The 23,925-nt window shown below is 24.3% G+C and overlaps 1 protein-coding gene across 1 annotated transcript in view; it reads left to right on the plus strand.

The window, feature by feature from the left end:
- Positions 1 to 2,327: 2,327 nt before the first annotated feature.
- The window catches only part of LOC129618893 (frizzled-3), a 68,135-nt gene continuing 46,537 nt past the window's right edge, over positions 2,328 to 23,925 (plus strand). The window contains exon 1 of the mRNA XM_055533920.1: positions 2,328 to 2,596. Coding sequence (XP_055389895.1) covers positions 2,393 to 2,596 — 204 coding nt within the window. The 5' untranslated portion in view covers positions 2,328 to 2,392. The remainder of the gene's footprint in view (positions 2,597 to 23,925) is intronic.

A 23,925-nucleotide genomic window follows, 5' to 3' on the forward strand; every position in this document is an offset into this window, starting at 1 on the left:
CCTTTGTCAATTGACCGTCTTTGAATATTAATTTCAAATTATAATATTATTTTTTCGGCGATAGTCCATCACTTATAGTCTTTATGGCTCTTTAATATCAATTAAGGAAATGAAACGTGCCGGTGTGGCATTTGACACATTTCTTTGAAATTTCCTTAAAAATTATTAAAGGTCAAGCATTGTAGCAAATATTATTAGAAATAAATTTGTAATGAAAAAATATGTCTTAGAAATTTGAATTTGAAGGCAATGCTATGCACAATTTCTATTTAATAAAGTTTAAAAATAAAAAAATTAGATTTTCCACTTGTCTAGTGGAGTTGAAGCACTTGCCTCAAATGTGTTATTGCGATTCTAAATCGGAAAGTCATATTCCTATTTGAAATTTTTACAAATTTGCAACTATACAATTAATTAGAAAAATAAAAAATCAACGATTTTTCTCGGGTAGTGACACATTCATCTGTAAAGAAATGAAAAAAGAATGTGGGAGACGTAAAAGTTAAAAGATGATCCAAAGTGCCGTGGATATAAGTCACTGGAACGTGTTATTTTTAGGTGACCACCTTCCCTGACTAACATTAATTTGGAAACTAATGTACGTATATTTGCTTCTAATTTGTGTTACTAGGAATTTTCATCCAAGTTTCTAAAGGCGCTTTCATTATAAATTTTAAATTGTTTCCTTGAATTTAATTCAAAACTGACTCTTGTATTGTATACAATTGCTGTAGCCTTTGAAATTTACCCTTTTCACTTCCATATATTTATAAAATTCACATAAGTCCTGCGTATTTCTTCTTAAATGCGAAGAAACTTCTTAAATTACTTCTAGTTACACAAAGGGTCAGTAAGGTGTTTTAGAGTAAACAATAGATGTGTCACATTTTTCAACAACATTTGATATGACTGTAAGTCTGTAACTTTTCTATTTGTTCAAAGTCTAGTAAACTATGTACTCTTCTTCAAATCGGCAGACTTTCATCATTTTATTTTTAATTAATTTACTTTATATAGATCCACAATAAAATTTCATTTATTCCTTCAGTGAAAATAAAAATAAATTCACATACAAAATAATTTTGAGTGTAACGTCAAACTTCTTTCCGATCATGCATGCATCAAAATTTCTGAAACATACAACAATTTCACAAACGTACATAAATATGTATTGCAGTTGTATATTTTTAAATATATATGTGTATATATATGCATAGCATAGTTTAATAATGGTAACCCTCCCTGAAATATCAAATATGAGAAAATATACAAAATATATAAAATATACAAAGGTACGGTACAAGTATATCGCATATTATATTGTACTCGTACACGTCTGCTGTTATGCCGTAAAGTCGGCTCTTTTATTCTTCTTCTTTTGATAAAAATTATTTTTTTTTTATTTTACTGTTTTATTTTATTTTTTTTTTATTATATTTCATTCTTCTTCGCATAATTTTGTTCTCACCTAAATATTTTTTAAACTTTTTTTTATGTTGGTTATTCTCTTCAGTTTAATATTATGTATTGTTTCTCTGTCTCTCTATATAGGCAGACCGGTCAATTTTATTTAGTTAGTCATACACATACAATTTTTGTGTACTAATAAAATCCCGAAATCGAATAATCTTTGTTATTCTCTTTCTCTCTTTAATATTTTTTCACATTAGTTTATTGTATAAAATAAGTAAATATAAAAAATAAAATCTTAATCCCCTCACTCATTTCTCTACTCTGTAGCCAGTCTATTACTATTCTTCGTAATTAGTTCAATACTCCCTTCAATTCAAATTATAAAATCGAATTTCCATGTACGAACGAAATGTGTACGGACAAATGAATATGATACGGTAAAAACTAAAAATCTATATTTTGTTTTATTTTCTCTTGTTTTCTCTCTCTCTTATTTCACCTTTAATTTCAAAAGATTGTTTATATTTTACTCTCCTTCTATAAAACTAAAATAATAAATATTGTAAAATTTACTAGTATCAGTCGCGGTTAAAACATCGGATGAGACAGTATTTCAGCGGAAATTTTTATAATTTTTTTTTTTTAAATAATTGTTAAAATCGAAATTATTTTACAAAGTTTATTATAAATACAATTTGATTTTTACATTTACGTCTTTGCTTTTAGTGTAAATTACGTAAATTTATTAAAAATTTTAATAAATCTTTGATTTTCATATATTTTATAAAAATATCAAAAAAATACTAAATAACAAATAAATCTCATTTTAGAATAATGTTAAATGTTCATTTATTGAAAATGAATTCAATTATTATTGTTCTATTAAAACATTTTTAAATAAGTTTTTAATTAATAAAAATTAATTTTAATATTTAAAAAATAATTGTAATTTAATAAGTTAAATGATAAGTGCATAATTATGATTACTTCAAATATGTTTAATTTAAAAAATTATTTATTTTCAACAATATTTGTAATTATTTTACAATTTATTAAAACAATTAATGCAAATGGATTACAATGTCAAAGGATAACAGTCCAAACATGTCAAGGGTTAGGATATAATATGACGGCATTACCAAATTTAGCCGGTGATCAAAGTTATATAGAAGCTGAAACAAAGGTAAGTTCTTAAAATACATATTTCTTATAAGTAGTAATAAATACATTTTGAAATTAATATGAGATATTTAAACCCTAATAATTAGAATAATTTTGGATCTTCATTTGGTTAAAACAAAATTTATGTTATGCACTTATGTTTCTATTCAATAAGTGTTAATGTTAATTTTACAAAAATTAGTTAAACAACAATGTTATTAGCTTTAATGAACATTTTGTTAACCGGTGTCTCTATAATGTATAATAATGAATTATTGTAATATTACAGGATCATTTCTTTTAATTTACTAGATGTATATTCAAAAGAACTGGTACTTGAAAATAACTAAATTTTAAAATATAAACATGGCTATTAAGTTCTTAAATATGAGAGCTGAAATTTCTAAAGGAAAGCACCTCTACCCTAAATATTTTACTGTGAAGGTAGAAATTTATGTTCTATGGCAAATAAATTTAATTTATAAATTATAAACATACTATTTATTAACTACTGTGGCCTAATTTTAATAATGTTATTGAAATTTATGTACGAGAGTTGGTATATAGGTATTTGTTAGAATGTATACTTAAAAATATTCAAAACAGAAATTATTGCTTTTCCATGAATAAAAACCTTACAATCTGCTACAATTTTTGTGAAGACGGACACAATTTTTGTCGCAAATCTGCAAAATGTCGCTTATAGTATACATTCCGTCAGATATATCATTCGTCAGATCCTATATCGTAACCTATGTGTAAGTAAAAATTCTATAAATGTTACATTCACATTTTTGTTCAGACAGCAGATAGCTATGTAATCAAAAATAATTTATTTTAGAAACCGGAAAAGAACCAAATTACAAATTTATTCTATATATTTCTTTCCTAATAGCATTCTTTGCATATTTTTAGGTTCAAATTAATTTTTTTTTTAGTGCCTACATTCTTAATTCCCCTAATATAAATTTTAATCGCTAATATTATGTAAATTTTTCTTGTTTTACTTCGTTTTAATCTTCATTTGTTTTTTTTTTCTTCTGTTATCGTTCAAATTAATAACGATCATAATTTATACTTAAAAGAAATTTTTATATTTTTTATTTTATTTTTGTTTTGTTCTTTTGTTTTTGTAATGTTTATTGTCCCAAAAAAACTACAAGACTTTTTAAATGCGATCATCTTTTTCATATCTTTTACGATTTTACCGCATCTTTCACATTTATGTTAAAATTATACCATTATTTTTTAAAAAAGACTTTCATCTATTCAAATGTAAATTTAGTCATAATTTAAAAAATTAATTTTTTTGTTACTTTTGAAATTTTAACTTTGTGGTATTTTTTCTTTCATTTTATTTTTTTTTTTGTTTTTGCTAAAAGTTTGTTTTTGAATTGTGTACAGATACTAAAAAAACACCGTTAAACGGGATAAAATTGGTAGAAATTAATTATTTCTTGAAGTACTTATATAATAAAAGAAATTCGACGATAAGGCTGCCATATTTTTTTTAATGAAAAATTTAGATTCAAAAGTAATTTATCTCAAAATTAAAACTGAACTTGATAATTTGCATTAACAATGCAATTATACTTGATTCAATACTAACAATCGGACTAATTTCAGTAAACATGCTTGATCTTTAAAATAAATCACCTCAAGTAATTTAATACAGATATATTTCAATATCTCTCTGAATTTATTTTGAAACGCTATACAATATTCATAATTTTATAGTCCTAAATTCATTTTCTCAAAAAAATTTGTGCCAATTAATAGTAATTAATCAACACTATTAATAATAAATGCGTTTTGAATCAAAAAGAACTCAGATTAGTTACAATATAGATTAAAAATTCATTGCCACCCAAGAGGAGGGTATATTGTGCTCTTCAACTATAAAGTTCCAAGCATAAAGGACTCAATTAAAATCTCTTAACCCTACATATTCAAAAAATTTATAAAAATGTCACTCCAAAAGTTCCTCGAACACTGTTGATTTAACAATTTATAATGCGAGCAACTATAATTCGACACAACTATATTATTTAAGTGTTATGTGGGTAACGAAACACCACAAGTTCACAACACAAGTAATCGTATAGAAATCTTATTAAATTTGAATATTTTCTTAAGATTAATCCCATTTTACTGTAAATTTTTTATTAAACTTTTTTGATAAAAATTAAAAAAGGAAGCGCCATCAAATTATTATATACGTTTATTACACATTCTGTATATGTATGTACATATTAACAATGTTACAACAATAGTATTAATAATGAATTTTTGGTGTTTTTTAAAAAAAAAAATATACAAAATATTTCTATAGAAATACAATATGTATAAACTATATGACATAAAGAATGTGATGACATTTCTACAATAAAAAAAGATGACAAAAGGCAATTAAAAAAATTAATTTTTTCTTAATTTTATTTTAATAATTCACCGAACTACTAAGTCAATCGATTATGCTAATTTATTTATAATAAAAATATATTTTATCGATTCAATAAAATAATACGATTTTTTCTACGAATACAAAAAATTTTCGTATATACCATATACCGTATATATATATACGAGTACATACATACCCCTAACATCACAAGTCGTTTCGTTATAAAATTTTAAAATATGTACCTGAAAAACCGGAACTTTTTGGGTATACACTCATACATACAGAAATTGTACAAATACAGAAACCTGGTTAATTACGCATATTACTATGCCTTTTAGCTTTCATTACATGTGATGATTATTGTTTTTAGGCAAGAATATTTTAATTAGTATTTAAAAAAAATTAATTATTCAAAAAATATTTTATGAATAAATAATTAAGAAAAGAAAGATGACCCTATAGAAAAATTATGATTTTTATTAGTTGCGAACGCATTGTAGGTCAAATACATACATATGTACATATGTATTTTTCTCTTTCCTTTTAGTTTTGATTTTATTTTTGTATAACTTGTATTTCTAATTATTTATTAAAATTTTAATCAGTGGAATTTTTATATCTGTATGAAATAATTATAATTCCCGTTTTCTATTTAAACATTTTCATAAATTTGAAAATTTTGCAAAATTTCGTATAAAAGAATCTTATTTAGAGATAATATTATATTAAAAGTCTGGCAACTGGAAACTTCATGTGGAAATTAGTTGCAAAAGCAGCCTAACTTTGAATCGGCTAAATTTTATTAATAATAAGTAAATAAGTTTTGAGATTAAAATTTGTAATTTATGCGTAAATTTACAAAGTCTCTATTTCAACTCTAAAGAAATTTTAAAATTTTGCTAGAAGTAAATATTCTCACTGATTTCTTCATTGGCTTTTAAAAGTATTGCCATTCTGTGTTATAATTTAAATAAGGGACCAAATTAACTTATTGAATAATCATTAAACTCTTTAGAAAATTATGATTTTTTTTTCAACAAGTTCGACAATGTCAAAATATGTATTCCATTCCTGAAATAAAACTACACGAAATGAAATTCTTCAGTAAAATGCCGATTAATTAATGAATAATCCAATAACTCACAAAACTTAATATAACATTAGAATATGTAGATTGATTTGTTTAAGGAACTGCAAACGATTATAATCAATATGGCCTTGTCGTTCATTTTGTTTATTATTTCATATTGTATATGTATAGTTTTATAACTTTATAATTTCCAATAATGACACAATATTTCGCAAACTTTAATAATAAAAAAATAATAAAACCCGGTATAATAGACCGACCGCACTCTTAATAGGAGAGAAGATATAAATATCAGATTATATGGAAAATATTAAAACTATTAAAATAATTTTATATTCAAATTTTATGTTTTAATTTCTTTTTGATTTTTCGAAAATAAAAAATGTGTACATAATATAAATTGATGTTATATATGTGTATATGTATATTATAATATTAATTCGTATTACCATGGTATTCAAAATTTTTGGATACGTGTAGGAAGTTTTCATACCTGTTATTATTATCAATACAAAATTTAAATCGCGTATAAGAAAAAATTCATAACGGCAAATTAATTAAATATCAGGAAGAATTAATTAAGACGTACGTACGCGCATAAAATACACTATATATTCGTTTGATTGGTTGATTTAAATGGCCGTTAAGGTAATGTGGCCGCATCACAATTAGCACAAATATGCCATTTTTATATCACTACTTTTTGACCACTAGGGTGCCATCAAATATTTGATTTTATGCCATCTATCAGAGCCCTTCGCTTCTTTTGAGAAATCTATCTAAATCCACAATATCAATACCCCGGCACCTACTAGAAAACTAGAATATTCATACTTATGTATATGTACTGTATTTTTTAGAAACCGAACCTAAAATTATGAAAATTAAGAAAAAATCTAATTGAAACCACCTAGCTATGCATATATACATATAGCATTATAATTACATTATCATAAAATTATTAACATTCTAACGTATAAACGATACTAATCAGAGTCAGTTCGCAATTATTCGAGGTTTACTGAATTGAATATCACCTAGTTAAATATAATAAATAAAATTGTTTGATATTGTATTAAATTTTCTTAAATTCTAACTAATGTATAATGAGCAGTGAGGAATTCAACCTTAAGAAATTAATACTGACGAAATCAAATTAAAAATTTAAGAAGAAACCAATGTGGCGTTCATTCTTGCGTAAACTCTTTTTATACACAAAAACATAATAATATAATGGTTGGCATTTTGCCTTCCATCATCAATTGAATTATTAAATTTGCAATTATTTTTTTTTTAAATTCCTTTCCTTGCAAAATCCATAAATTTTGCTTTGAACTTACCGTCATTAGACTGTTTGGCTTATAGATCAGGAAATATTTTTAATTTTTTTTTTATTTTCTTTATTATTTTTTTTGGAATTTGATAAATTATTTTACATTTTACCCCTTTTTTTTGCATGTTTGTTTATTTATAAACAAAAATTGTAAGAAACACTTAACACCTTCTCTTAAAAAGCGGCACACATTTAACCCTAAACCTCTTAAAAAATACAAAATACAAAAAAAAAACTTTGTTCAAATGTCAATATTAGTTTACACTTTTTTTTTAATTCTACTGCAAACATTTATTCTTCTATACATACAAACATATGTGAAAAAAAAACAATTATTTTTTTTTGATGTTTGTTTTAAGTAAATAGACAAACAGTTCTAATAAGAAAGAGACAAATAACAAACACAAAAAAATAAAAACAGCAAAAGAAAAAAATTAAAAACAAACAAAATTCCCGCGGCTAGTTTTCTTTTTTTCTTATTATTATTATTTTTTTTTTTGTTATCATTCTGTAGAAACACGATATGATATTAGTTAAAAGAGGAAAGAAAAACAAGAATGAAAAAAAGCTTTAAAAAGAAAATTTTGTTTTTTGAAATATTGATGATGAAACAGAGACCTCTATCTGTTAATAATTAAGTAAGTAAACAACTTATTTGAATTTTTAGATATTTGGGATCCTGCAAAATAGTTGATTATAGATACATATGTATGTGTGTGTGTATACACATAGTTGAATTTAACTTTAATAAAGGAAAATATTGGGTAGGATAGAGCCAACATAAATTATCAACAACCTTATTAAGTACTTATTATTATGCATTTGTTTATTTTGGCATAAAATCAAATCAGTTTTCCAAATTCTATTATACTTCTTAAAATATTTCAACAAAGGCTGTTAATTGTATATGCTATCGCCGGCTCTGTTTTAATATGTAATTATTGGATAGTTGACATACACATTGTAAATGCATTTACATATATACACATTGTAAATGCATTGGTACATTCATATTCAAGTACATATATGTATGTATATGTATATACATATATGTACGTGAATATGAATGTACCTATGCTTGCAGTAAATGAAAATAATGACAACGGTTTTATACAAATAGTCAATTAGTATGATCCCGCACATCGAATAACTCTTGTGTATGTTTATATGTATGTATGTATATGTAAGTATGTATGAACGTTTTACTTCTTAATAAATAGAATCATATAAATTACAGTTTCATATTACTTTGTTGCTTTTAATTTTTATTCTATTTCTATTTGTTTTTAATTTTCAATTTTTCTGCTTTTTTTCTGTTCTTTTCCCATTTTAAAAATAAGAAGAAAAAAAAATAAACTTTAAAATTGAATTTCCTTGCATTTGAATGATGAAAAAAAAATGCCGCACTTGTCATTTGTCTTCAGAAACAAAACCAAAAAAAAAGAAAAACATTCTAAAAGGGCACCTATGAATGAAGTAACACAATATTAAATTTTAGTTGAACAACTTTATACATACGTACTTACATAAGTATGTGTGTATTAATAATATTCAATTAACGTTTTATGGCTCTTGTACAAATTGATCTTTTAATTTGTTCATAAGTATTCGTAAATTAAATTATTTTGGATTAATACCTATCTTTATAATGCTTTAATACCGGTAAAATTCACTCCCCTTTCAATCCAAGTCATATTTCCAGAATTCCTTTTCAAACCATACATCGTACATTAATAACATCTTTGTGATTTTATTCTTAAAATACGCATAATTATATTTGTAAATACAATATGCATCACCTTGAATAGCTTGGAATCGAATAATTCTTTTCCAAAAAAGCAAGTTTTTGTAATGAAATTCACGAGATTAAATGAATTGAGTTATGCGGAATGTCGATGATATATTAAACTGACATTTTTTTATAAGCTTTATATTTCATACCAAACTCTGTTTCGCATCAGTTTTTTTTTGTTCAATATCTTTTAAGTACTTCGGAAATAGGGATTGAACGAAGTGCTAAGGTCTCAACTCTAAACACATTAACGAAAGTTTGATATACGAAATAACTAGGTATGCACACGTTAAATTAAATAAGTATTATAAATGTATGATAGGGGTAATGACGCGCGGTTGCATATCGCTCTGGTAAGCTAAATCATAACAGCTTAAAAATTTATTTTTAATTTACGTAAAGTATAAATATTCCGTAAAACTGCTAAAAGTTGCTAAGAGGAGAACCTGTTTTTTCTATTCCGTCTTTGAAATTTCTAATATGCAGCCCATCTTTTTCCCCATTTATTTCAAACGATATTCCTATTTCTCAAAACAAATGTTTATTACTCTGGGTTCATTGAAATATGTGAGTGGCCAAAAATTTAGAATATTGATGATCAAACAATTTTTATCTAAAATATTCACTTAAAATCCACATATGAATAATTAATTATACACATGTATGCATGTAGATAATCATAATGCATAAAGTTCGTTAATGGATCACTAATTTACACTCTCTTCTTTCTATCTACCTTCTTAAAAATAATTCGGAATCGAATTTATACGTAATTTATAAAATATATCAAAAATTTAATTCAATCAGTCATCAAATTTTTACTGATAACTTTGTATAATTTTTATTTCATTTGTTTTTTCATCGTAAATAGAAAAAAAAAGTAAAAAATAAAAACATAAAATTAAAAGCGGCTAATAACAAAACGAACGCAATTTTGATGGCGCGGTCTCGTTTTTTTTTTTTTTATTGGAGATATTGGAATCCATCAATAAAAGATACCATAAAATAAAGGGGAAATAAATTTTTTTTTCTTCTAAATAAATGTAATTTCTAATCTATAGAAGACGTGTTGTGTACTTACTTGTACATACGCATAAATTTATGAACAATTTAGAGCGGATCAATAGTGTAGGCAAAAACATTTAGATTTATATTTTAGGACTCAGGAATACATGCAATTTTTAGTTTTGCAATTACGGACTCTATTGTAAAATCGTTCGGCATACATCTCAACTTCTAGAGTGTTGCGTTAATTAAAGTAGATTGTGTTAACCAAAAATTGCAATCGGTTTGTACAAAACTACAAATTGTTTGGTTGCTTAATTGCAACTATGTATGCACGCTTAAATATACATATGTCTATAAAATAGAGATAAGCAATCAGGGAGTTGCAAAATAAGAAATTGCATGTTTGCCTGAGCCCTTAATGATGAGATTTTCATACGGTTAAAAAAATTATTTAAATGAAATTTTTTCTCATTTTCTTAATCTATATTTCACTTAACTATTTCTATAACATAATATGTGCAATGAATTTAAGACGCGCCACCATCGCCGGTTAAGTATATTTTGGTCACATTCACAGCAAACTGAAAAAAGTTCACTATCATGTGGCCAGATACGAGTGCAACCACTTTCGTTTCGTTCTGTCAAAATTATGCCATCAGAACCAGAACTATTTCTAATATTAATACTTATAAAAAATCAATGAGTTTCGGAGGGTATTGCTTAATCGTGCTGCTTAACTTAATACGCAACGTATCGATCTATTTGCTGTCTTTTGTATTAAAAATCAATTAATATTATGGATTAGTAATTTATTTTAGTACGGATTTGTAATTTATCCGAAAAAAGAAAATATTTTTAATTTTAGAAAATGGAAAAGGAAAATCCGACAGAATCGAATTTCTGTAACCCACCCTAATGTTAATTTATTTTTTATTAGAATGAAAAACAGAACAGAACTTTTTCGTTTTTTTTTTTTAAATGTTTTAATGACTTTGAAAAGATAACATACCAATTCCATTAAATTGATTTTTCGCTATATTTTTTTTATATAAACTAGGTATTATATGAATATATTGTGGAAGAAATACAAGAAAAAAAAGTACACCGACTCTACACATCACATCTTATAGATACTAAATAAAACGAATAATATGTACATATTGATAAAAAATAAAAAAGTAAAAAAAAACCAAAACAATAAAAAATTTTTATCGTTTTCTGCCTTTTACGAAGTTTTGAGACTAAAGAAATTAAAGTGAATCAATGAAAATGGCTTAAAAAAATAAAGACAAAAAAAAAATACACCAACTATTAAAATTAGTGGTATTTTTATTAAAACCATACATGTATACCAGATTTTAAGGAAAACATCTTAAAAGTAAAAGTATGTTCATTATATACAATTATACATACATACATACATTTTGTTTAATACATGTGGAACGTTTCCTTGGCAATATTAATAGATTTTATATAGTGAATTTAAATGGAATTTGATAGAATGAAAAACGTGAAAATTATATTTAAAATTTAAGATCATATACTTATGTATAAGTTTTTGAAAATGATGTCGAAAGTCGTCATGAATTCGAAAATTAAAAATTTTCACTAAAATCAGAATTGATTTAAAAATAAAGAAAGATTTTACATTAAAACATAAAAATACTAAAATTAATCAGAATTTAGACTGATCCACAATTTTACGAGATTACAATTGCGTGACTATTCCGACTATTCGCACTTGTCCAGGTAAATCTACACATTTTTGTATAGATATATTGGAGCTATTAAACTCTGCAAATAATTATAGCTTCAATAACATTATAAATGAGATCTTTTTTATGGGAGAAAAACAACTTAAGTTCTCATAAATTTCAAAACCATTTTCAACGAAATAAACTACTTCATAAACTACACTCATTGAATTTTCCGTTGGGATAAACCTAAAATTATACTCTCTTCGTAAAAATAATAAATATAGTTTAACTTTATGAATGAACACTTCATTACAGTAGAATTTCCAATGAACAATTTTCGTATACAATGCAATGTGCAATGACTATGTACCAATCCGGAATAAAAAATCCTATGCACATTGTAATATCAATGCACTAATTTTTTCATATCAGTTATTAAACTCCAGTAAAATATCATAACCCATGTAATTTTTATCTTACATTCGAAAAATCACTTTAGTATTATGTTCCACTTTTAAGAGCATATTAAATTAATTACGTATTTACTCCAAATTTTATCAGCAAGCTTCTTCTTGTTACAATAATTTAAATTAATCCTTACATAAGCAAAACCATTATACTGAAATTCTTTTTAACATTTTATCACTAATTATTCAATTCAATTCCATTGAAATTAAAATTCCTACTATATGCACTTCAATAAGTTGAAATACGATATGCAATTGCAACAATGTTGCAATCTTAACCAAAATATCCTGTCAATTACAATTAAAATTGAATTCTTTCACTCTTTTTTTTGTTGTTTTCTTTCTTGGCTTGCATTAATAATCATGATCTGAATTTTTAATTATCGATCAAAAAAATTTAATTCATCCTATTTAATATGCGCATATATAAAAATAAAAAAACTTTTAAAAACATCGATGAAAGTTGAAACAACAAAAATTTCATGAAATGCATAAGAGATTAACTTGATTATCAAAAAAATGGCAGCAAAAAAAAAAAAAAACATTTAAAAGCACTTTACCAGATTTGCGTGCCATACAGTTGCAAAATTATTTTGGTTTTTTAAGTTTAGTTTTAGTGAATTCAGTCAATGCATCTTCATTCTCATCCATAAGTCAACTGATCCATACCTTAGATTTAAGAATGATTTCAACAGCATTTGTAAATAAGGTAACATAACCTTATTTCCAACAGAAATTAAATGATCTTGCATATAATATGCAAGTTACAAAATTTTAAAATATTTTAAAATTTAATTGTAGTGCTGTGACATCCAGTTTGCAAACGCAATTGCAAAGTTTGTACAAATAAAGAATTTACAAGCAATGCTTATAAAGTAGTCTTGTTGCTTTGCGAAAATTTTGCTGCTTACAATTTGCTGCATTGCTTACAATTTCAATTTTGGATAATATATTAGAATTTTAAACGTCATCAGTTTGAAGTTGAAGGCAATGCAATCAAAATTTAAACATATGGACATACATATGTACATATATATTTTTGTCATATATAGCATAATCAAAAATTCTTGGTTTGAAACTTAGATGCATGTGACTTTGCTAGTTTTATGTTTTATTTGCAAAATGGATGTCACGGATAATTAACAATTATGTGAGCAAGAATATCACAATTACCAATACAATTCATATTAAATATTTTAATATTTTTAACTTTATTTTAGAATTAAATTTCTGTAATCTTATATACATTTTGCATACATTTTTCACGTATACATGTACACACACAAAAATACATATTTATTCGGGTTTATTTAAAATTCAAATTTCCAAAAGGCAAAAAAAAAAACTCAAATTTTCTTTGAACTCAAATATTAATTCAAAAACTCTTCACTTTATTTTTAAATTTTTAACACTATTTTATAATACAATCATATTTAGCAGGTTTTATGGGTCCAAAGATCGTAAGGATTGGCCATTTACATACGCTCATAAACAATAATTTTTATTTCAATTTTTTCGTTGCTTTTTTTTTTATTGTTGTTGTAAAATTATTTACAATAATATTGTTTACTTTTCCATCATTTTTTCACCTTTTTCTGTTTTATTTTTTTTTTCTTTTCTCAATTTATAATTTTTATAGTTTTATTAGTGCTCTATTCTTATACATTTATTTTTTTTTTTTCATTTTAGTGTTAGCTTATTTACACTTCGCAATCGTATATAGACTTTTGATCATGAGCGAAAGGGGTATACATACATACATATGTAAAACAAAGAAATGAAAACAATAACAAAAAAAAAAAACACAAAAAGAAATTGATTTTCTTTCTTTTTTCTAATTTTTGTTTTCATTTGAAAATCGCATTCGATCAAAAGGATTCCAATATACAATATAGAAAAATTTACGCTAGCACATGTGAAATTTTAAATATTAGTTATTTTTATTATTATTTTGTTATCATTATGGAATTGATTTAATTGATATTGCCGACACCAAAACAATAACAATTGCCGCCAACATTATATCGAAAATTTATTAATACGTATCGTATATTTATATAATATGTATGTATGTATGCATTCATATTCTAGTTAAAAACAACAATTTATGTCATAAAATAAATATAATATGCATGCATATTGCATTTAAATTTATATAACACCTTTATTTGTTTGCATTCACAGAGAAAAATTTCATGTTCATTCATATATAAATTAAATTTAAAAACTGTACTAAGCACTATAGTATATGTTCGTGTAAATATATTAATAATTGCTATGAGTAGTACATATTTAATATTTCAATTAATAAGAACTCTTACTCAAAATAATTTTAGATAAAAAAAAAAACTAATTGGCAATCTTTGTTTATAGAGGTTGCCTGTTGCTCTTATACTGAATAAAGATTTGAAAACAGTTTCTTTCGAGATTGATTACATTGAAGATGAATGATTATATGTAAATAAAAGAAAAAAAAATATCAAATTAAAAAATCTTAAATTAGAATTTAATTTTTTTACATTCCCTGCTTAAATTTTCAGATTAGTTCACATAGGAATCTGTGGAATACTTTGGACGATCCTTATCCTATTTTTGCCTATATTAATAATATTTTTTCTATTTATTAGTAGAATTGGTTATCTCAAAATCGAATTTTTTTGAATTTTCTAAATTTGAATGACTAACCAAGTACAGTCTTTGCTTAAAAAATTATATTATTGTATACTGTAACTCCTTGATTGCAGCTGAATAATATATGAAATTTATAGTAATTTATAACTGAACGAACATGATAGTCGCTGCAACGTGCTCTAAGTAGTTCTGAGTACACATATTATGATATATTCAGAACGAAAGTAATGTTCCTTTTATTAAACTTACTAGTTCCTATTTCTGTACTGCAGAACATTACAAAATTAATCTACAAAATCGTAATCTAATCTAAATTTTTTCTCAGTGTATTAGTTTATTATTAATAATTTTACATTTACTTTTTTTTACGTTAATATTAATTAAATTTTTATTGTTTTCCTATACACAAAATTTATTTTTCTCTCATTTTAATAATTTTTTGAACATCAAAAAAAAAAAAAGAAAAAAAAAAAATCCAGAAAACGTGGAATTATTATTTTTTGTTTACCAAAGAAATTTACTCAGTAAAGAATCCTAAAAGAATATTAATAAAATCAAATCGTATATTAGCGCGCATTCCGACGTATTCAAAAATTTCAATTTAAAAATTTTTTTTTTGTTTTTAGTTTAAAAATTAAAAATCTTTTCAATTTTTTTTATTTTTTTTTAATTTGTGTGAGTACACACAGTTTCTTATATTAAATTATCGTATGCATGTGTGTTTGTGTGTATATGTATAATTGTAATTATTGACAAACTTTGATTTCTGGTAATTTGTGTGTGTCTGGGCTTTGAAGATTTTTGTATTTAAGAATTTAAAATATCATCAAAGTATAAAAATTTTTTTAAAAAGATCTTAAAATATTGTAAATGGTTTCTGTATTTCGTTTATTAGTTTATTATTTATTCGATTTTATTTGAATATTTTTTTTTTGTTCTTGTTTTTTTTTTTAATATTTAATTTTTCGATTTTTTGTTTTCTTTCATTAAAAATTATTTGTTCAGTGCAAAGTACACAAGAGTTAAATTTTTTAGTTGATGTTTTTTTTCTACGTTATTTTTTTCTCTTAAAATTTCTATATAAACCCCTTTAGTTTTGTTTTCTGATTGTTTTTAACAGCTTTGAAAATATTCCTAAAGTCTTTTTGTTTGAAGATTGTTTAAAAGATAAAGAGGAAATTTACAAAAAAATATAGAAGAGAAAAATATATTTTTTTTTTTTAATTTTTCTCGAATTTTTCTTTCTACTTTTGTCTAATTAAATAATCGGTTAAGTCAATAATTATTAGACGCGCTTGAAATAATAAATTTTGTTTTTTTTTTTTTTTTGTTTTATGTTTTTGGTTATTAGTTCCACTTTTTATGCTTATATTCCATAAAGTGAATTCAAAATATGAAATTTAATAAAATGCAAACAACTGAAAAACGAAAAAACAAAAATTGTTGGTAAACAAAAAAAAAAAAACAAAATACACAAGGTGGAAGAATAAGAATAAAGAAAAAAAAAGAAAAGCGGTTTATCCAGCGAAAGATGAAAATCGTTTGAGCATTGCGAAGATTTACCATAAGTATATTTGCTTGCATCTGTAAGCCCACAAAATGTGAGTATAGTTGTGTACCATGTGACTTAAATTTTATTTTTGTAATACTATTTAATAAAGCTATGGGAATCAATAGATTTCTTATACTGTAACGGTAACAAACGGTAAAACATGTGACACACATGAGTTTGTTTTGAATTTTAGCTAAACATATTATTTATTTTACAATTAATTTTTTGTATATTCTAGCGGGAACTTTAATTAAACGATACATAATATTACCGTTATTAGTAATTTAAAAATTTTAACAGCTATTTAAGTCAAAACATCGGTGGAGCATAGAGCATATTTTACAAGTAATTTTTTTTTCCAGCATGAAATGAACGAAAGAATTTTTTTATTGACTAACATAATCAAATTTAGTGGGAATTACAAAAATAATAAAGACTTTTATAAGATTGAAATTTATTTATATAAGATAGAAAGACAATGTCGAGTTTCCTTTTTTATTTCTATTGTAATTATAAAAATTTTATTAAATTATTCAAAACAAGAATTCAAATTTGTGCTAGAATATTGGAATACCATACATATATATGTATATAAGATTAATTACCTATGCGTATGGCACGGTTTTCAAATTCAATCTGGAAATTTATTCTTGAAATAAACTCATTCAATCAACATCATCAATCAATGAATTGTGGAATTTAAGGAATCACAGGAATTAGTAAGCTTAAAATTAATTCTATATAAAACAGAGCTGATTTTATTTTAATAAAACAGAAATATAGATACTTAATATATGTGTATATATACATTTTATACTTTCACCAATTAATAGAAAAAGTTTCATGAAATTTTTTTAATACGAAATAACTGGCAATTAATGCCATTACAATCCCTCAAGAAGATCATACAAACGAAATAATACTAGAAAATATGCAACCTTCAGATATCCTTTTATAATTTCCACTAAAAACCACGTCTAACTAAATGCTCCATGCATTTGTCTTGCTTATATGTACAAGTATATGTGTGCCCTTCGGATATATGCATTATTTTCATCAAGTATTTTTTGTGGTTTACAATTTTGCTTTTGTAAGTTGTAGTTAATAAGTAAATGTTTTATGACTATTATGTCTGGAAATTGTAATTGGATTCTACTAAATTCTATTATTTGCATATATAGATTTATATTTTTTATACATACGCACATTTACTTTTACGCATGTTCATTTTCGTCCTTATTTCCTTATAATTCAAGTGATCGTATTTAATAATAACCATAGAAGTATATTTTTTAATTCGCACTTTATATGTGTTTGCATTATAAAAAGGTTTTTATATTTATAGGCTACCTTATATGTAAAACATATCCAATTACAACTTCCTAATAACGCTTAGTTATACCTCAAATTTGAGGTGTAAATTTTATTAATGAAATGTATATTTGTTTCTTATATATATATAAATATAAATAAACAGGTAAATTTTGTCCTTTTCCAAAAAACTCAATGACACGTGAAATAAATTTTTTATCACTTATTTTTAATGGTAATTTTACCACTATTTCTTTAGTGGTAATCACCTATATATTTCTTTTGTATATAAAGCATAAACAAGTTTTTTTTGTGGCAAAGATATTCAATTCCATTAGAACAATCATGACACCTTTGTCATGACATCTTCTTGTAAATGAAAACACATTCAAACATTTTTTGAATTAATTTCATTAAGGCATAGATTTTGATCGTAGTTTACTTATTACCAATTTTATTATCGAAAATTGGTTATAATTTAAATAAAAATAAAAAAATGCCTACATTATTATGAATGCAAGACATTGAATGTATTAAAATTTTAATGCCACATGTCTAAATTAAGTAATAGAATTCTAATATCTTAAAACTTACTTAATATATCAATAAAACTTAAGAAAATTCAAATCGAAAATTAAAGTAAATGAATCGTTTAACAGTAAGATGTAACCTTAAAAACTAGTGGTTTTCCAAAATAATTAGAATATAAAAATTGTTTTTAAATTAATATTTACTTTCATAATAAAATCTTTTACTTCTCTTAAAAACCCAATTATTATTAGGTACTGTAATTAAATTTATAAGTACTTTACTAATTTCGTACCATCTTCCTCAATTCTAATCATTTTCCGTTTTCGGAAACATTTCTCTAATATGCTCACAATCATCAATGCATAACTTTGTTAATTGTAAATTCCCATTTATTTAACTATTAATTCGCCATTAATTATTTCTAAAACTATGATTAAAAATATGACTTTTATGTTTTGTTAACAACATTTATTAAGATTCATTAAAATCTCGTTAATTTTCCTACTATTACGTTAACATTACATGCAACAATGTAAATTAAGAGAAATTTAAATATTTGTCAATCATTGAGCAGCGTTTACTTTTATTGTTTTCATTCATTAATTTTCATAAAAATCAATGAAAAAGTAAAAAAATTGCCTAATATGAGTTTAAGATCAAAAATTCAATATTATTGCAATTATTTAACAAACTATTCAGCTTGTATAAATTTTTTGAATTCGATTTCAAACCACAGCTGTAAAATTGAATGAAATCAGTGCCGTATAACTGTATTTTACGATTCTAAATATGTCTCAAAAATCATATTTTTAAGTAAAACATGCTACATACCATTTTCCAATTTGTGGTGATACCATATTACTGCAATATTCAGTTCATGAATTTTAATTGAATTGCATCCAAATTTATGATTATCCTGATTTTCAATTTCCAACTTCAAACTATAATGGCAATGTTTAAAATTTTTAAAACAATGATTTATTCTACAAAATCGGATTTTTTAAGAATTTTATTTACGAAATGGCAACGCTGTAAAGCAAAATTTTAAAAGCGTTTCGAAATTTGTTTAGAAATTTTTACACGTTAATAGTTCAAACTTCCATACTCCATATCTTCCTTTCTCTTACTTCCATTTCTACTTCATATAATCCCCACTTCTTTTTTAATACAATTTCAATCAATTTTTAGAATGTCATGTAGAAGTTCAGATTAAAACTAAACTAAATTTTTAACTTCAAAAGAATTTTTAATAAAGCTTTATTCAATTTCCGTATTGAAATTTAAGAACCATAATATTTCTTTATTTCAACTTTATTATAATCTAACTTGACCAAAAAATATGTACATACTAAAATAAAATAAAAAACTTAAATGAAAATTTCAAAACAAAAACAAAAATTGAAAAATTAAAGGCTACTTTGAAGCCATACAAAAATTCATTTTTTTTCTTCTTATTTTGAAAAATACCTCACAATTTTTCTTTACTTCAATCGTATAAAGTGGTTGGTTACTTTTTATTGAAAAGCCATCAAAATCATTCTAGACGAATTTCTTTGTCCATAAATAGCTTTGTATTCACAAATATTATATAAGAGAAATTCTTTAAATTAAACCAGCCAGGTAATTAAATCCAATTGCAAATCTATATATGTACGTATAAACACAGTATGTAGTAATGTGCATTTTCGACTATATTTTCATATTATATTATTGCACACACACATACATCTACACATAAATAATTAACATTATTTTATTTCCTTATTATAAAAAAATAAATTCCATTTAAAATCCTTAACAATTCCCAAAGAACCCATTGAATACATAAAGAAGAGAGGGAATAATGACAAAAAAAAAGTCAAAAAGAAAGAAAAATGCAACAGAAAATCAGTTAATTGTCATTGGATTGCAATTGTCATTGAATTTCTGTTCTGCCTCTGCCTGCCTGCAGTATTTTGTTTGTGTCTCTATATTCTTTTCGGTTTTCTCTTATAACAACTACTTATTGACTTCTTTTTTTATTTTTCCTCTTCTTCTCTTTTTACATTTCTTTTATTATTTTAGTTTTATTAGGATTCTTTCAACAGTTTTATTTTCCTTATTTAATTCTTTCGTTTCATTTCGCTCTTTTTTTTTTAAGTTGCACTTTATAAGTTGTATTAGATTTCTAAAGAACGTTGATATTTTTCTGAACTATAGGCTTGTATTATTAAACAGTAAGGTGAAGTTTGGAAAAAAATAAAAGTATGTACCTGTACAATTGTGTATAAGTATATGTACAGTTGGAAGACTATAATATAATACGTTACGTAATTTTATAGAAATTATACAGGTGTACACAAATTTTATTGTGCTTAGTTAAAATTTACTTAAATAGAATATGAAAAGAATTTCAATTTGCCAACTATTTTAATACCATACCTATAATTAAATAATGATAGGATAGGGATAGTTTGATAGACTTGGTCATTTACTTGAATTCATATTCAAAAATATTTGTTGAAAATATAATTGGTCATTCGTAACATATTTTAATACATTCGAGAGAAAAAATAACAAACATTTGACATTTCTTTTTATTTTATAAGCATTTAATGTTAGTACGTAATTTAATTACTCACAAGATAATAAAGAAGAGCATAGTATGTTCTGCACTCATAAAAGTTATTCTGAATTCTATTTTTAAATTTGGAAAATTGAATAAAATAAATATTGTTTGGCATTTATAATGCGTTTTCATTTTGTTTTGATTAAGCAAAATTTTTAAATAGCCCAAAAAATTTAAGCCCTAATGAAGTTTCTACAGTATTGAACATGTTACCAAGTTCACCTTTTCATCTTCTATATTCTCTTTTATATAAATATTTCCTATGACATGTAATAAATTTTTTCCTTCTCTCTCTTGGTAAAGAAGGTATGACATACATACAAGTAGCATAGGACAGGACGTTATAAATGATTCATATAGTACATATTATCATGACTCTCTAATATTTTAATGGCTTTACAAATGTCTACATACTCATTACGAATAAAAAATAATTTTAATTTAAATTCTATTAAATAGAATTTAATTTATTTTTCTAAACACAGAAAATCGCATTTAATTGTGATTCAATTGTGATAAGAATCTATACCAAAGAGTTGTTGTTTCTTTAACACTTTACAAAGCATAATTTGTTAATGTCCATTAACTTTTTTTTTTATTTAAGGTCTCAATTAAAATCTCAAAAGGCAGGTTTTTTTTATTTATAAACAGTTAGAAAATTTAACAATGAAAATTCAACCGGCCCAGATATTTTTTCTACTGTTCTGTCAATTACTTCAAAACATTATTCCACATTTATAAACTATTAAAGAGGCAAGAGTGTCTACATTGTTTTTTGGTTTTTTGTATTCAAAATTAATGTTTAACTTTTTAAAATTCTTATATGCTATCAGATCATTATCAGATTTTTAATTTCTTTTAAAAATCTACAACTGTTCATTTTAAAATGATAAGAATCGATTTTATAGAAAAAAGAAAAAAAAAAATTTTTTATCACTAAAAATCTTTTCCTTTTAAGTTTTCCCACCTCTTGAAATTGAACAACAACAAAAGTGTTTTTTTTTTTTGAATATTTTTTAACTTAAATGATTTTTTGTTTTTCTTTTGTTCTTCAAATTCAAATAACTAAAAAATTTTTGTTTTGCAATTTACCGCAATATGACGTACAATTTGATAAGGTGGTTGTGCCGGCATGTCATTCATGTTTTAACCTAGCCTAGCCGTATATAATAAATTTAATCTTCGTTTAAAATTTCATTGAGTTTTTGATATTCATACACGAGAGTAAATAAAATACATAATGTATAGGAATAACCAATAAACACTTTTGTATAGTAGCGCGGTGTCATGATATGGTCGTAATATATGTAGTTTCAAGCTTATTATTTTCCTGTTATTCTGCGTTTTTTATATTTCTTATCTTTACAAATAAATCATAAAACCGAATTCTTTTTAATATTTCATGTTATTTATTTCATATATATATATTCATACATTAATTACTGAAAAATATATAGTAACAATAAAATTATGTTTAATAACATGGGGAGTCTAAAGTGATATTGGATATCCGTATCAAGATTAGTAGAAAATCTATGGAAAGCTTTTATAATAAAATGTGCAAAAAATTAATAATAAAAATAGTTTTAATGAAAATTGTGAGTACATATTTGACACATTCTATTATGAGTATAACATGTATGTCCCAACAATTATGCATGTAATACTCTAAACGTACAACAATCTAAATCAGCAGCGCTCTAAACTAAACGCAAAACACTTTATGTAGGTGTATAACACGCATAACTTAACCAGTCAATAGACGTAAGAGTACTTGGGATGAGTAATTTCGCACATTTTTTCGGGTAGAAGAAATAAATGTAAAATTCTCAATATGAGGATATTTGGTTGAGTTTTCATTCTTCATACAATCATAACAATATTAAGGTAAGCATTAAAATAAATTTCTATTATAAAATAGATACTGAGAATTAAATTGTATCCCCAAAATTTAAAATTAAGAACGGGTTTATGTAAGTTATTATTAAATCTAACAACAATAATTTGCAACTGTTCAATTATCGAAAAAAATTTTATTTATTATGAACGGTAAATGTTTTTCGAAATTTGAATAATTTATACATACATATACTGTCTTATACCCGATTACGTGATTTATTCGACTCTATAATTATACACTAGCGTTATCTGCTGCAAAACTTTTACGTTTTATAGGATAAGTAATTTATTGTTTTGTGCAAACGGCTATAAATAAAAGCATATCACGGGGCAAAATAAATTTATAAGTGAAAGGAGGTGAAAAAAAATAGTAGTAGATGGTGGCGATAGTTAAATCTAAAATGTGTATATAAATTACCATTACAAAACAAAAATATATTAATAATTTCTAATAAATGTTACGTACTCCTCTTTGGACTATGCTGTCTCTTTGGACTATATCTTTAAAAAAGTCGTTAAAAATGTATTTTGTGCAAACATACTGTTCTAGTCAGCAGATATATTTACATACTTGTTAATGTCAAGTCTACTTTCACACTATTTGATTTTACATTTGATGTTTTGTTTGACCTAAAAAGAGATTCGAAAGAAAAATTATGCAGCAACGAACATTTGAGAAAACTTTGAAAATTTTTGGGAGTGGTCCTACTTTTATTAAAGTTTTCATTCAAATTTTTTGACATTTTTATTATCTAATGATTTCTCATTTGGTTTTTCATATTCCTAGTTTGGAAAGATTTTGTGTTTAGTTCAACATGTTAGAAAGGACATTCATTTATTTTTACTTCCATTAGGGGCTTTCTAATTTCAATACTATACACATGATGTTAATACTAATACAAAATCTTCTAAATTTCCAATTATCAAACTGTTCAGCAGCCAACTAGAAGAAAGGTTTTCAATTACCCCATGTACATACTTATATTATATTTTAATGACCACCAAAATCTGTTAGTATTTATAAAATC

The sequence above is a fragment of the Condylostylus longicornis genome, unplaced genomic scaffold (genome assembly GCF_029603195.1).
Source record: "Condylostylus longicornis isolate FDR11 unplaced genomic scaffold, ASM2960319v2 ptg000010l, whole genome shotgun sequence".
Classification (NCBI taxonomy): Eukaryota; Metazoa; Arthropoda; class Insecta; order Diptera; family Dolichopodidae; genus Condylostylus; species Condylostylus longicornis.